The sequence below is a fragment of the Sapajus apella genome, unplaced genomic scaffold, assembly GCF_009761245.1.
Source record: "Sapajus apella isolate SASKATOON/1434 unplaced genomic scaffold, GSC_monkey_1.0 scaffold112, whole genome shotgun sequence".
Lineage (NCBI taxonomy): Eukaryota > Metazoa > Chordata > Mammalia > Primates > Cebidae > Sapajus > Sapajus apella.
In genome coordinates, this window is record NW_022437052.1 from 4,676,753 (window position 1) to 4,692,198 (window position 15,446).

General features: G+C 50.6%; 1 protein-coding gene across 3 annotated transcripts in view; it reads right to left on the reverse strand.

Moving 5' to 3' along the window:
- The window catches only part of DNAAF5 (dynein axonemal assembly factor 5), a 70,266-nt gene that overhangs the window by 20,116 nt on the left and 34,704 nt on the right, over positions 1–15,446 (reverse strand). For all 3 annotated transcript variants that reach the window (XR_004263220.1, XM_032259908.1, XM_032259907.1), the window contains exons 5-7: positions 8,381–8,613; positions 5,907–6,119; positions 728–871 (exon numbers count right to left, since the gene is read on the reverse strand). Coding sequence is in view for 2 of the 3 variants with exons in the window: in XM_032259908.1 (XP_032115799.1) it covers positions 728–871; positions 5,907–6,119; positions 8,381–8,613 (590 nt within the window). In the remaining variant the exon portion in view is untranslated. The remainder of the gene's footprint in view (positions 1–727; positions 872–5,906; positions 6,120–8,380; positions 8,614–15,446) is intronic.

Here is a 15,446-nt window from a genome sequence, read left to right on the forward strand (position 1 = left end):
TGGTCAGGTGCAGTGACTCATGACTGGGATCCCAGTACGATGGGAGGCCGAGGCGGGTAGATCACCTGCGGTCAGTTCAAGACCAACCTGGCCACCGTGGCAAACCTTGTCTCTATTAAAAATACAAAAATTAGCTGGGCATGGTGACACGTGCCTGTAGTCCCAGTTGCTCAGGAGGCTGAGGGAGGAGAATCCCTTGAACCCAGGAGGTGGAAGTTGCAGTGAGCCAAGATTGTATCACTGCATTCCAGCCTGGATGACAGAGCGAGACTCCATTGAAAAAAAAGGATGATTTTGGGGCATAAACAGGGAGCTGATGGGCAGCAAATACTTTTGAAAGCTGTGCTGCAATTAGAGCGGGAAATCATGGCATCTTCTCCCCAGACTCACAGTCACTTGTGGACTATTAAATCCCAAACGCACAGGTTTAAAGGTTATCATGTCTTACTTCTTGTTTGCTTCTTTGCTGTAGACCCTAAAATTAAATAGTTGTCTTCACTCCCCGATGGCAGAATACACTGGGAGCTGGAGGGCTGCCCTGAAGGCTGTCGCCCAGGGAGTCATCCACAAGGCTCTCAACCCCTAGTCTTTGCTGGTCAGACATGCTTGAGGCCTAGGCTCAAGCGCAGAGGGGATGTGTGGGAGATGGTTCATCTCACTTAGAGAGAGATGCCTTCCAGCTGTGAGCTCCACTAGGCCAAGCAGCCACTACCGCCATCAGCCTTACCTTGTCCCTGAGGCTGGTGGAACCTGCGAGGGCCATTATGGTCAGCAGCACGTCCATGAGCTGCAAGCTGGCTGTGCTGCAGTCCTTATAACACACGGATACCAGGGCCTGCACGCAGAGCAGCAGACGCTCCAGGTAGAGGTCCTGGAAGAGATCAGCAGCACTGTCAGGGCTTGGTACAGTTTGGTCATGTCCCCACCCAAGTCCCATCTTTACCATAGCTCCCATAATCGCCATGTGTCCCAGGAGGTAACCGAATCATGGGGTAGGTTTTTCCCGTGCTGTTCTCATGATAGTAAGTCTCATGAGATGTGAAGGTTTTATACAGGGAAGTTCCCCTGCACATGCTCTCTTGCCTGCCACAATGTAAGACGTGACTTTGCTCCTCCACCATGATTGTGAAGCCTCCCCAGCCATGTGGAACTGGGAGTCCATTAAATCTCTTTTTCTTTTAAATTACCCAGTTTCTGGTATGTTTTTATTAGCGGCATGAGAATGGACTAATGACAGGGCCCCAGCCCCTGGCCCTAGCACCAGGGCTGACAGAGCCTCCTGGGGCTCCTAGTCTACCGCTCATGAGGAACAGCGGGTATGGGAGAGCCCCCATGGGGACAGCCCCAGGCACCGGATGGGGGGCTCACGAGAGCAGCAGGTATGGGAAAAACCCCCACAGGGACAGCCTCAGGAGCCAGATGGGGGGCGCCGGCATATCAACCATAAAAGGGCGTGCTTGACGATGGGAAACTGAACATGGACGGGAGATAAGGACTGTGTACTTATTTTATGAAATGTGTACAGGCACTTTAGCTGTGTGGTTAAGATGCTGTGTTAGTGATGCATACAGTGGTATCTGTAAGTGAAATGCTGGTGCGTCACATTATCTGCTTTATAACACGCTCAGGTTCTCCCCACCCTCCAAAGTTAAAAAGAAAAGTGGCCCCAGGCAGGCAGAACACCAATGGAAAGAGTTGGTCAGCACTGAAGCCAGCGGACCTTCCTTCTGTTGCTTGTCCCTCGTCTGTGCACTTCTGGATATTTCTATAACACGAAATTTTAAGAAAGATAAAATTCTGTGGTTTAAAAATGTTTCCTGGCTGGGAGCGGTGGCTCACTCCTGTAATCCCAGCACTTTGGGAGGCTGAGGCAGGTGGATCACGAGGTCAGGAGTTTGAGACTAGACTGGCCAAGATGGTGAAACCCCATCTCTACTAAAAATACAAAAAATTAGCCAGGCGTGGCAGTGGGTGCCTGTAATCCCAGCTACTCAGGAGGCTGAGGCAGGAGAATCGCTTGAACCCGGGAGGCAGAGGTTGCAGTGGGTTGAGATCATGCCACTGCACTCTAGCCTAGGTGACAGAACAAGACTTTGTCTCAAAAACAACAACAGAAACAAAGAAACAAAAGTTTCCTGATTGACAGGGAGGTAGAGTCTTGGCTCTGCACCTGAGGCTGTGCTGGCTGAACGGCTTCCCCTCCCGGCTCCAGCCTCATTTACTGAGGCTCAGCCAGGATGTGAAGCCTGCAACGCAGCAGGTGTGTGCTGGAGGGGACCCAAGAATCCCTAAGAATTTGCATATATGTTTAATTCTTTTATAATAAATTTTAATTTATTTTTTAGAGACAGGGTCTTGCTCTGTCACCCAGGCTGGAGTGCAGCAGTGCAATCGCAGCTTACTGCAGCCTCAAACCCATAGCCTCAGGTGATCCTCCTGCCTTGGCCTCCCAAAGTGCTGGAATTACAGACGTGAACCACCAGGCCTGGCCTGTAGTTACCTCTTATAACGTCCCTCTAATGTCTATTTTATGTATGTTTCATAAAGAGTGAATCAGGACAGTGGTCATGTATATAATTTAAACACATGATTTATCAACAGTGTACACATATTGGAGGTCTATACTTAAAGTGTTTTTACTAATGGGAGTGTGAGTTCAAAAAGTTTGGTAATTATTTGACCAGATAATGGGTTGGTTCTAAATTTCTGAATCAGTTCTAAAACTCTATGACTCATTCACCACTGATCTAAATCACGGAAGGCTAAACAAAACACTCCCACTGTATCACAGCACTGTTCAGTCTTTGCACCCCAGACCCCTGGCCTTATCCACAGAAGATGCGGAGCTGTGTGGCACCGTCTACCTCGGAGCTGGGCTGTGGGCACTGACTGCCCCAATTCTCACAGAAGCCACGGATTTCTGTTTTTATTCCATTCCTAATTTTCCCCATGGCCCAATTTCTCTGAGGCCTGCACTGACTGACTGACTTCTGAGGACACTGTCTGGCTAGTTTCTAGAATGACCTGTCATGTACACTTCAGGAGCTACCATCTTTTCGGTTAAAATCAGAAGGCAGTAGAGTTTAGAAGACACAGCTGCTCCTGGCTGACAGCACCTCCAGGCATGGGAATTCCACAGGAATTGACGGGGAACCAGGCATCCTTTGCAGCAGGCACCACCCTCCCGCCACGAATGCAGCACCGTCTCTGAGGAAGTGACAAGACTTAACATTTATGGATTTCTCTATATATGATTAAATAATTTTCAGTGTCTGCCCCCCCCACACAGACAGAATGAAAAAGAAAAAAAGATACAGCAAAAAATAATTATCAGTATTTTTTGAAATACTATTTCAAACACTGCTTTCTGAAACAGTGTTATCTAAGATTGCAAAAGTTTTTAATTCACTAAAGTACAAGAGACTCTTTTTGTTGGCACTAGCAAGGGGATCCCAGAACTGCCGGCTTCCCTGCGTGAGAACCGAATTGGTGAGATACCCGTTTCCTTACTTCGGGCGCCTGTGCTAAACTCTTTCCCAGGAGACTCCGGTTCCCCTTGGTCGAGCTCGTTTCCCTGCTGGGCCCAAGACACCTGGGAAGTACCTACTGCTAAAATCAGATTCCCAGCGAACCCAGGGCAGGGAGGCTCAGTGAAGTCAGGCTCAGTTTAGAATACATCTTCACAACTTCTCTGTTTAACACAGGGCTTTAAAACAATTTCAGTTTGTTCTTGAAAGACATTCTTAACCTGTTCTAATAGCTACTGGAGAATAATTGTGGGAAACATAATCGACTTCCCAAACGACATGACACAAACAAAGCCTGGCCAGCCATGGAAGAGAGCACGGAGCCATGTGCCTGACACCTGAGTGCGTTCACCCTTTCTTGCCAAAAATTTAAGTCTGTTAAGAAAAGGAGGCGGGCGTGGTGGCTCATGCCTGTAATCCCAGCACTCTGGGAGGCCGTGGCGAGTTGATCACTTGGAAGTCAGGAGTTCGAGACTAGCCTGGCTAACATGGTGAAACCCCGTCTCTATTAAAAATACAAAACTTAGCCAGGCATGGTGGCGTGCACCTGTAATCCCAGCTACTTGGGAGGCTGAGGCAGGAGAATTGCTTGAACCCGGGAGGCAGAGTTTGCAGTGAGCCGAGATTACACCTGGGCGACAGAGTAAGACTCCATCTCAAAAATAAATACATAAAAATAAATAAAATTTAAAAAGTATCCAGGTGTGGTGGTACACACCTGTTGTCCCAGCAACTTAGGAGGCTGAGGTGGGAGGATCATTCTAAAACAAAAAAATAAACATAGAAAGCAGTGAAATGTATGTCTTGGGTTTCACTGTGACTGGCTCCTTGGCCAAAGGGTCCACAGATGTTCCTAGCCTGGGAGGTTGAGGCTGGCTCTCCAGGGGGCCTGTGTGACTGGACATTGTCAGAAGAGGTCTCTGTCTGAACAATTGCTAAATAAATTTTTCCTCCATAACACTGGAAGATGGGGAGCCAAACACACAGCCGTGGGTCTACATAATTCCGTTTTCCTGTAACCAATGTGAAGATGTGAAAATCACATTTTCTTGGCTATAAAGTTTGTAAGGCGAGGGCTTAGGCACTTGTGCACATTTTCAAGTTATATCCCTCAAGAAAAAAATACTTCTGGCTTATAAATCTATATACAGGAATCAAAACCATCTTCAGAACCCCTTGTGAGTAAGAGGAAAGCGCAGAACTGACATAGATTTGATGATGTGTTAAAAACAGGTCTTGGGAAAAGCTGAAACGTGGCTGAAATGCCATGAGCACACGGCCCAGCCCCACTCCCTTCCCGACCCTAGTTCCATTTCCTTCCCTCTCTGTATTCCAGGAACTGCTTACAGGCTTCTTAAAACAGTTTATAATGACTGTGAACAGCCTCACCTCTTGTTCTGACGACAGAGGGGGCTTGACACAGGATGGGCCAGGCTGACTGTGAACACCCCCACCTCTCATTCTGAGGACAGAGGTGAGCTTGACACAGGATGGGCCGGGCTGACAGCAGAGCTGCAAGTCCCAGCAGTCCGTCCAGCTTTGGAGCTATAGAAGCTGCCAGAAACGATCCAACTGGAGCAAATGCTGAGGCTCACTCTGCATGGCCACCCAGTGGGGGCAGCCCTGTGTCCTAAAAAGGTCTGGGGTGCTGGGTTCAACACACACATAGATGGGGACTAATCACCTCCAAACCAAAGGAAAGTCATATTTCTTCTTCCATAGAAAACAATCATGGAGTATTCCAAACAATTAAGCCCAACTACCTAGGCTATTTCATCTTCTGAGGTCAAGACTTTGCTGTTCAATTTAAAATTAAACAAATGTTTCTAGCAAATCTGCAACTGGGCTATCTGAAGCACAGATCGGAACGCCAGGCAGCGCTGATGGAGAACAGGCTGCCGGTGCACTCTGAGACGTACAATCTGTGCAGATACCGTGGGGACTGGGTGGGATAGCGGACATGTGACTGCACTCCTCCGGGGTGGGAAGACATGGACCCTGCATCCACCCCCAGCAGCACGGGCCAGTGGGTCCCAGCCGTGGACACGTCCTGAGTCATCTATCACGTGAAGTGTGGCCAGCATGGCCAAAAAAAGGGGCAGCAACCAATGTAAATTTGAGTGGCCACCTGAGGCTAGGGCTGGGGCTGAGGCTGTAGCTCTGCACAGCACAGGGCGAAGCCCCCCGACGAGGGGCTTCAGTGAGGACACTCCGGCTAAGGGCACCCCAACTAAGGGCACTCCGGCTACCACTGGTATTTCTGACGGCTCAGCCTGGAGGCACGGGGCGGACCCACAAACATGTGGGAATGATGGCAGATGGCCCGGCAAGGGAGACTCCTCCTCTTCTTCACTCCTCCCCACTGCTAAGTACTCTTACGTTTTCAGATGCCTGGCAGATGTGGGCCTGTGCCAGCTCCGTGGCAATGGCTGTGAGGTGCGGCTGGAGGGCTTCTCGGGGGCAGCCCCGAATGGTGGAGGCCAGCACCAGGAGGCTGGAGGCGGAAGGCCCCTTCTTCAGCATCGGTAAGATCAGCTTCAGAAATACCTCAGGGTTGACAAACGTCCCGATGAGCTCTGCGGATCTTGAACACTGTGAGAAAAAAAATATGAGAAAACTCAGACCCAAACCCGAAGGTCTGAGCCTGGCCTCCTGCTCTCAGTGTTGTGGCCTCCCGTGCACCAGACACAGCCCTGTGTTAAGCGGAGTGAGTCCTTGGCATGCGCTCAGAGCCCTCACGAAAGGCACAAGAGTCCTCGTGTGATCTTAGAACCCTGAGGCCAGGCTCACAGCCAGCGAGTGGGACACATCCCCCAGGAGTTGAAGTCTGGTCCAAAGGAAGTCTGTGTCCCGGCAGCACGTTCACCACATGCGCCCCCATTGGATGCCAGTGACCCAACCTTCCCATGGCTAAGCAAATCAACACACATCAGCCCCTCTGCACCTGGAATTCCACAGTGGAGCAATACACACCAGCCCCTATGCACCTGGAATTCCACAGTGGAGCAATGCACACCAGCACCTCTGTACCTGGAATTCCACAGTGGATCAATACACACCAGCACCTCTGCACCTGGAATTCCACAGTGGATCAATACACACCAGCACCTCTGCACCTGGAATTCCACAGTGGATTAATACACACCAGCACCTCTCTGCACCATGGAATTCCACTGCCAATGAAAAGGAACAGTGGCTGACCACCCAACTGCATGGGTTAATATCAGGCCCTTCTGACAAGTGACAAAAGCCAAGGCCAAAAATACTGCACAGTGTTTGAGTACACATATAAAACATGCTCACAATGACCCAGGGACGGGGAGGGAGAGCAGGTGCGTGGTGCCAGGGAGGGGGTGTGACGGCAGGGGCTGCCTGAGGGACCCGTGGGACTACAAACACAGACAAGCAGCCACGCACGTCCTGGTTTTGATACTGTCCTGCTCAGGGAAGATGGATGTCCCAGGACAGTGGGCAAAGGCACAGGGGGCTCTTTGTGCAATTTCCCCCAACTTACTGGAAATCTGTTTCAAAATAGAAAGTTAAAAAAAAAAAAAATCAACTAACCTCCACCCCTCGAAATACAGAAAAGTCAGAACTCAAATGCCTACCTTCAAGCCCCTCTCACACAAATTCCACTTGCTAGAGTTTTAAATCCAGCCCGACAGTGGGGAGAAGCCCAGCACAGAGGCTGGGCTGGATGCTGACTGCCCGGGGGCTCCCACGCACTACCCTGAACAGCCATGTCTCCTGTCCTGTCTCCACCTCACCCCTCCGCCGTGTCTCTCGCTCTCTCATAGATTCCACAGAGGACTACAGACAATTTTAAATCCATGGTAGTTTTTGAAGAGTAAAAACATGACATGTAAATTACAAGCTTAATATAATCTGTTTTTAAACATGGAAGCTGAAACATTACTTTGAATCAGTAACAATGATTTAAATTTTTTTTTGTTTTATTTAAGACAGTGTCTTACTCTCTCTCCTAGGCTAGAGTGCAGTGACCCAATCATAGCTCACTGCAGCCTTGACCTCCCAGGCTCAAGCGATCCTTCCACCTCCGCCTCCTGACCAGGTTGGGACCACAGGTGTGCACCAGCATGCCTGGCTACTAAAAGGAAAAGCTACTGGCAAGGTGTCTTTGTGATGGAATTAAAGACTCAAGATCAGGATATTCTGGACTGAAACCTTAAATGAAAACTTTAGTTTTTCTCCCGCGCACTAGGAGGCGTTCTTGTGGGGTGGATGTGAAGACCCCCGGAGTGGTGACTGTCAGCACAAGGCATGGCCTGGCTGAGTGAGGAGGAGCGGCCGGAGCATGGGACTTCCCTGTGTGTACCCACCCTCGCAGAGGTGATAACCACCAGCCGGATGTGGACAGAGAGTGAGAAAGAGGATGGCCCCAGGGGCGTCACATGCAGGACACCTGAGGCTGTGCCACACCCCCGCCCCCGTGCCCCCACAGCCCTTGCAAAGCCTGGAAGGGCCCTCAGTATTGCCCGAATGTCAAAGCTGAACTCCGGGTGTCTTGGCCCTGCGTCAGCAGCCTGGGCCCTGTCTGGCGCAAGGCTCATTTACACAACACACAGCTGGCACTGCATGCCTGAGTATGCTTGAAGACGGGCATGGAGGATCCACCCTCAACACACTGTTTTCTACAGGTACAGAAAGACCAGTGGTCCCCAGGGACTGGGCGTGGGGAAGGGCTGCAACCCAGGGGTGAGGGGAACACTGTCTCGGCTGCAGTTGTGACCTCCCGACTGTGTCTCTCATAGCCTTGGGCCCTGCACGCCACAGGGGCAGGATCTTAGCTTGAGTTAGAGCTCTGCAACCACAACTGGAACATGGCCACTCACGCTATGGACCACGGCTGTCTCCTCGTCAGCGCAGGCCAGGAACAGGGTCCGGAGGACGATCTCCAGGTGTTGTATGGTGTGGTCCTCGGCATGCAGCAGCAGCACAGGCAGCAGCTGCGCTGACTTCACTCGCGTCCCCACCACCCAGTCGGTGATGTCGTGGCACAACGCGGGGAGGATCTTGGAGAGGTTCCTGAAGACAAGCTCCCGACAGCCCAGCAGAGGACGATGCTCTGGGATGAAAATAAGAAAGGAGGAGGAGAAATTCACAAGCCAAACCTAAACAACTCAACTCACTGCACATTGCATTTAATGGATATCTGTGAGTTTCAGCCTCACAATTTCAAAATGAGTCTCAGCGTGGGCGCAAAGCTGCCAAATGCACCATTCATTAAGAACATTCACATGGGCGGTGTATGCCTACAGTCCTAGCACTGTGGAGGCTGAGGCAGGCAAATCACTAGAGCCCAGGAGTTCAAGACTAGCCTGGGCAACACGGCAAAGACCCAATCTCTATAAAAATAAAAAAAATTAGCCAAGCGCAGTGGTGCACGCCTGTAGTCCCAGCTACTCAGGAGGCTGAGGTGGCATTCCAGCCTGGATGACAGAGCGAGACCCTGTCTCAAAAACCAAACGTTTACAGCCACACAGAGATGCAAGTAACACACTCGCCACATGTGCCGATGTCGATGATCAGACCGAGGTCTCAGCATGGACATGCCTGCGAAGCCATTGCCGTGGTGGGGGTGATGGCCATATCCTCCGCCCGGCTTCCCTTGCTTCTCTGCAGCGCGGCCCCCACTGTACTCTGGCACCCCTGGATCCGGAGTCCTGTGACTGGGCTGCACTTTCCAGAGCTTTACGCGAGTGGGGAGGCCTGTGGTTCACTCTTTCCTTCTCTGCTTCTTTTACTTTGTGTGGTTTTCTGAGGTCTGTCCATGCTTTCACTCCTGTCTGAAGCTGGGGAATGGCCTGTTCTGTGGAGATGCCAGTTTACTGCCCACTCCTCTGTGGAGGAGCATTCGAGTGGTTTCCAGGGCCAGTCTGTGTGGCCTGTGCTTTCACTGTGCTGGGGAAAATACCAGCTGTGGAAGGGCTGGGTCACATGGAAGGTGCACATTTAACCGTTTCAGAAACTGTCCAAACATTTTCCAAAGTGGCTGTGCCAGTCTGCACTCCTTCTCATTCTCACCTGCACGTGGTGCAGTCAGTCTTGAACTGAAACCTGTCTGAGAGGTACCGCGGCGTTTCCGTGTGGTTTTCGTTTGCATTCCCCAATGACTAACGACACTGAGCGTCTTCTTCATGGGTCTGTGTGCTGCCTGTGTTATCTTCCCTGGTGAACAATGGTCTTTCCAAATTGTTTTCTGCACATTTAGAAAACTGGATTGTTTTCCTGCTGAGTTTCAAGAGCTCTTTCTACACTCTGGAGACAAGTCCTTACATACATAATCTCCAAACATCTTGCCACAAAATGAAAAGACAAACCAGGCCAATTTTTGTATTTTTAATAGAGATGAGGTTTCACCATATTGGCCAGGGTGGTCTTGAACTGCTGGACTCAGGTGATCCACCCCCTTGGCCTTCCAGCGTGCTGGGATTATAGGCATGCACCACCATGCCCAGCTGTACCTTTCTTCCTGATGACGATCCACTGTGGAAAGTCTGCAAAATGAGGGAAGCGTGACCAAGAACAGGCAGGGAGGGGTTCACTGGGAACTGAACAGAGCTTTATGGGTACCCAGGCTTATGGGTGTTTCCAAAGAAATACTGGATGATGCTGGGCAAGGGTATCCACGCCCTGGACCACAGGCTGGTACTGCTTTGTAGCGTGTTAGGAACTGGGCCTACAGCAGGAGGTGAGTGGCTGTCGAACGAGCATTACTGCCTGAGCTCCACCTCCTGTCAGATCAGTGGCCGCATCGATTCTCAAAGGAGGGCAAACCCTTTTGTGAACTGCACGTGGGAGGGATCTGGGTTGTGCGCTCCTTATGAGAATCTAATGTCTGATGATCCGAGGTGAAACAATTTCATCCTGAGACCAACCTGCTCCCTGCCCCATCCATGGAAGAATTGTCTTCCACAAAAATACTCCCTGGTGCCAAAAAGGTGGGGTACCACCGGTTATGGGTACAGTCATGCGCTGCTGAACAGTGGGGACGCATTCTGAGAAACCCGCTGCTAGGTGATTTCATTGCCATGTGAATATCCTGCAGTGACGTACACAAACTCAGATGGTGCAGCCTCCTCCACACCTGGGCTGTGCGACATAGCCTATGTGAGGCTCCTGAGCTACAAGCCTATGCAGCGGGTGACTGCAGTGAACATGCAGAAACTGCAGCACAATGATGAACGTTTATGTTTCTAAACACAGAAAAGGTACAGGGAAAACGCAGTGATATCATGAGGGGATCACCCTTCCCCACGCGGTGTATCATGGACTCACACGCTGTTACGCAGCACATGGGCTTATATGGCTCTGAAGCCTGTTTTTCTGTACTTAATATTATAGCAGACATAGGCCAGGCACGGTGGCTCATGCCTGTAGTCTCAGAAGTTTCAGAGGCCAAGGCGGACAGATCACCTGAGGTCAGGAGTTGGAGACCAGCCTGGCCAATATGGTGAAACCCTCTCTACTAAAAATACAAAAAATTATCTGGGTGTGGTGGCTCATGCCTGTAATCCTAGCTACTCAGGAGGCTGAGGTAGGGGAATCGCTTGAACCTGGGATGCGGAGGTTGCAGTAAGCTGAGTTCACCCCACTGCACTCTAGCCTGGGCGACAGAGTAAGACTCTGTCTCAAAAAAAGAAAGAAAGAAAGAAAGAAAAGTTACTTCTTCTGTAACACCCCAGGCTAACTCAGAATGGGTCTATGCACCACATGTGGGACCTTGCTGGCTTCAAACAATGCTAACCAGGTTTTCCAGTCCATTTGCACAACGTAGTATTTCTGACAATTTCCATTCAAGCTTCCATCTTTCCAAACACACATGAAACATACAAGCAAAGCAAAACAGGTACAAGCTCTGAGGCAGAACAGGAGAATGGAGGGCAGAGGAGAAGGCTGTCATGTTATAGAGTTCATCCACCGGGAATCCTGCTCGTTTCTAAGCCAGGCTTTAAGAAGAGCAAACTCTCAAACTCTGTCCTCTTGTGTGAAAAGCTCTGGCTGGCCACTCACCAGCACCAAGAGGGGCTTTCCTTTATACTCGAGGCATTGCCAAGGAAAACAATCTTCAGAGGGATAATCTCAAAGCAGAAAGAACTCTGGAGTTGCTGTCACCAAGCCATCTGCTGCTCACGGCTGGCAGTGTGATCGTCAGATACATGCCAAGCGTAAACTTGTGCTTCCACCTGAGAAGGGCACTCTCTTTGGGTAAGTAACCAAATTCAGAAGGGTAAGTGATGCCCTCCCAATCCTCCCAGCACGAAGCTTGGTTTTGAAGGCAGAGGTTTATTTCAGTGCTGTTAACTGGAAACTTACGCAGTGTTTGCAAAGCTAACGACAAATTACCTGGTATGAATTATATTTCTACATGATGCGCACCTCTTTTCTTAGGAAACGGGAAAACTGGGCTCCAATGAAACTTCAGATCCAGGCCCATGTGAATTCCTTATTGACAGGTCATAACTTTTGAGCACTGCTTGTTGGCAGCAACCTGAAAACATGACCAAACTTTGCCTGTTTACGTTCTTTGTGACCCAACCACCTGGTCAAATTGTCTGTTCTTGCAGGTAAGACAGGCCACATAGCCACTCATCGGCTCACCAGGTGCTCATAGAGCCACTGAGCCTGGCTCATCCCCAGGGGATGGCAGCAGACAGACTGGCCGCTGGAGCGAGCAGTGAGGCGAGCACAGGATCTGGGTCCACTGGCGTGAGGGGCAGGAGGAAGCAGAGCAGGTGGGGTAGGGCAGGGGGGCAGCTGCCAGAGCTCTGAAGAGGGGAGCAGGAGCCAGAGCTGAGGCCCCGCTGTGGAGCCTAAAACAGTCTCATGAGGAACCTGCATCCAGGGCACAGCAGGGGTCCTCAAACTCGGCACTCAGAAACAGAGAACTTGCTTGATCTAATGCATGGCAGATGTGAACAGCCACCAAAGGTGCCACATGGGTGCGCAGGCGTGCAATGCAGCATAGGAAACAGCCTCAGCACCCTCTGTCATTAGGGAATCGAAAACTAAGCCCTGCGAGCCACCGGTGCACACCAACCAGACACACTAAAAACAGCAAACCCCACCCCACATGCCTGCCTGACTGCACTCGTGGCCCCTGGAAATCTCATCCAGTGCTGATGGGGATGCAACCTGGCATGGAGGGTGAGGAAAACAGCATGGTGAGTTTCCAACAAAGACCCACGCCTGAGTGTTTATCTAATAAAACACACTCACACAGAAACTGGGTTGTGGGTGTTTACATCAGCTTTATCTGTGATTGCTGAAGGCAAGAAAGGACCTGGATGTGCTCCCGCTGGTGACCGGATGGTCCGTCCACAGGGGGGAATGTGACTCATGCTAAGAGGGAAAGTGCTGCAGACACAGGTGACACGGATACCTCCAATGCGCCACACAGACAGGAAGGAGGAGACACCAGCAGCTGCGCTCCCACAGCTTCATGAATGTGACACCCTGGAAGGGACACATGGGACACTGCCCATGGCAGCAGTGTCAGGGCCCAAGGGCGGTTCCAGGTGGTAGAGATGCCCACATCAGGAAGACAGAGGTGGTGCTACTCAAAAATCACAGAGCTGCATCCCGTAAGGCTGAATGGGATGTGGTCTCTGGGGGAAGGGATGTCATGGACCCTAGGCAAGGTGGGCAGGGGGCAGCAGGACAGGAAGGAAGGCGTGTGCTTAGACCCTGGGCAAGGTGGGTGAGGGGGTGGCAGGATGGTAAGGAGGGCGTGTGCTTGGTGAGACGAGGTCAGTGTGAACTTTTGAGGAAGTGACTCAAATAATCTCCTGATCTGACATTTAAAATACTGTAGAAAAAAATCTGAGGAATCCTATTTAAAATTCAAATCTACAGACTGAAGAAAAGTAATTTTAGGGGAAATGCCAAAAATCTAACAAAATGTTGTGCTTATGCCACTGACTTTGATTGTAATTCAATTCTAAATTTACTCTGCTCTACTTGAAACAAAAATTCTGTGCCTAACATTCTCCACACCTCGGCATGTGTAACTAAGTGTCTTTTTACAATTATCAGTCAGGAACATCCCCAAGTCCTTGAACCATTTCTAAATCAGGCAGCATCAAAAGAGCCTGTGTTTCCACCACAGGGAAGAAGCCCCTTCTGGGAACCTACAGCCAGTTGGCTGGGGAAGGGTGGAGGGGAAGAGGGGGCTGGGACAGGAGTGTGTGAGTGTTGTATGCACATGTGTGCATGTGTATATGTTTATGTGTTTGCATGTATGTGTGCGCCTCACTCTCTCTTTTCTTCCTTTATTGCATTGCAAGGATTGTACCTTCCAGAAACAGTCCCCACCCCCAACTGCCTCCGTTTCTGGTGGACAGGGGGAAGGACTGGCCCCTCCTACGTCTTGGGGACAGCCCTTCCTGCCCCACTGACACCGGAAGGGTCTTGCGCTGGCTTCTCAGTGAGCATGTGGAGAAGGATTTGCCATGCAGCTTGGGCTCTGTCCAGCATCGATTAGGCAGACAGGCTGGACTCTCTCTAAGAAGCAGCATTTCCTTATCAGTGAGGAGAGCCCAGCTGAAATCTCCAGAAGCAAACACAACCCACAGCTTAGCTTCTAGGTCTGACCAAGGCAAAAGCAGCTGGAGGGAGAGACACTGACAGAGACCCACAGTGCCTGTGGGACCCCACTCCCACTGCTGGTGTGGAGACAGAATGTGAGTTCAACAGTAAGTTCGTAAGTCGCCTTGTATCTAAGTTCTACATTTTAAAACAGATCGAGGGAGCCGGGTGTGGTGGCTCACACCTGTAATCCTAGCATTTGGGAGACCGAGGCAGGTGGATCACCTGAGGTCAGGAGTTCAAGATCAGCCTGGCCAACATGGTGAAATTCCATTTCTCCTAAAAATACTCAATTAGCCAGGTGTGGGGGCACATGCCTCTAATCCCAGCTACTTGGAAGGCTGAGGCAGAATAATTGCTTGAACCTGGGAGGTGGAGGTTGCAGTGAGCTGAGATTGAGCCATTGCGCTCCAGCCTGGGCAACAAGAGTGAAACTCCACCTCAATTGAAAAAAAAAAAAAAAAAAAGATCGAGCATTCTCAAACTGGCTTCACTCCATCAGAATAAACCTTGCTTGCAACTAACTTCTGTGCCTTTTCCCAACACATGTGCTTTCCCCTTACAGCAACTGTGCAGTGTGGGGCAAGGCTGTGTAGTCAAGAATGCCGACTGGAAGGAACAGCAGCCCTGTGATTCACAGGCTTGGGAGGGAGCCACGGCTCTGTGGGCACAGATTTAACATGACACCAAATATCAATACCAGACACAGAAACTGTTTTTTGTTTTAAAACAGGGTCTCACTCTTTTACCCAGGCTGGAGTGGTGGGGCGTAATCATAACTCACTGCAGTCTCAACTTCCTGGACTCAAGTGATCCTCCCACCTCAGCCTCCTGAGCAGCTGGGATACAGGTGTGCACCATCACCAGCCAGCTAATTTGTTTTGTTTTTGTGTCTTGCTGTGTTGCCCAGATTGGTCTCTGACTCCCAGGCTCAGGGTGATCCTCCTACCCTGGTCTCCCCAGTAGATGGGATACAGGTGTGAGCCACCGTGCCTGGCCAACAAGCTGCTTTAGTGCTGTATTTCACAGCATAAAACATTTACCTCCAGCACAGTGACCTGACCCCAGGGCTACTTCAGTGCCTGGACTAGGCCAGGGAGGTGACATGGGAAGTCGAGGCTGCAAATCTCTCAGGGCATTTGATTTGGGCTGGGCATCTAATTGACTTGGGCTGGGCATCTGATTGATTTGGGCTGGGCATCTGATTTGGGCTGGGCATCTGATTGATTTGGGCTGTGCATCTGATTGATTTGGGCTGTGCATCTGATTTGGGCTGGGCATCTGATTGATTTGGGCTGTGCATCTGATTGA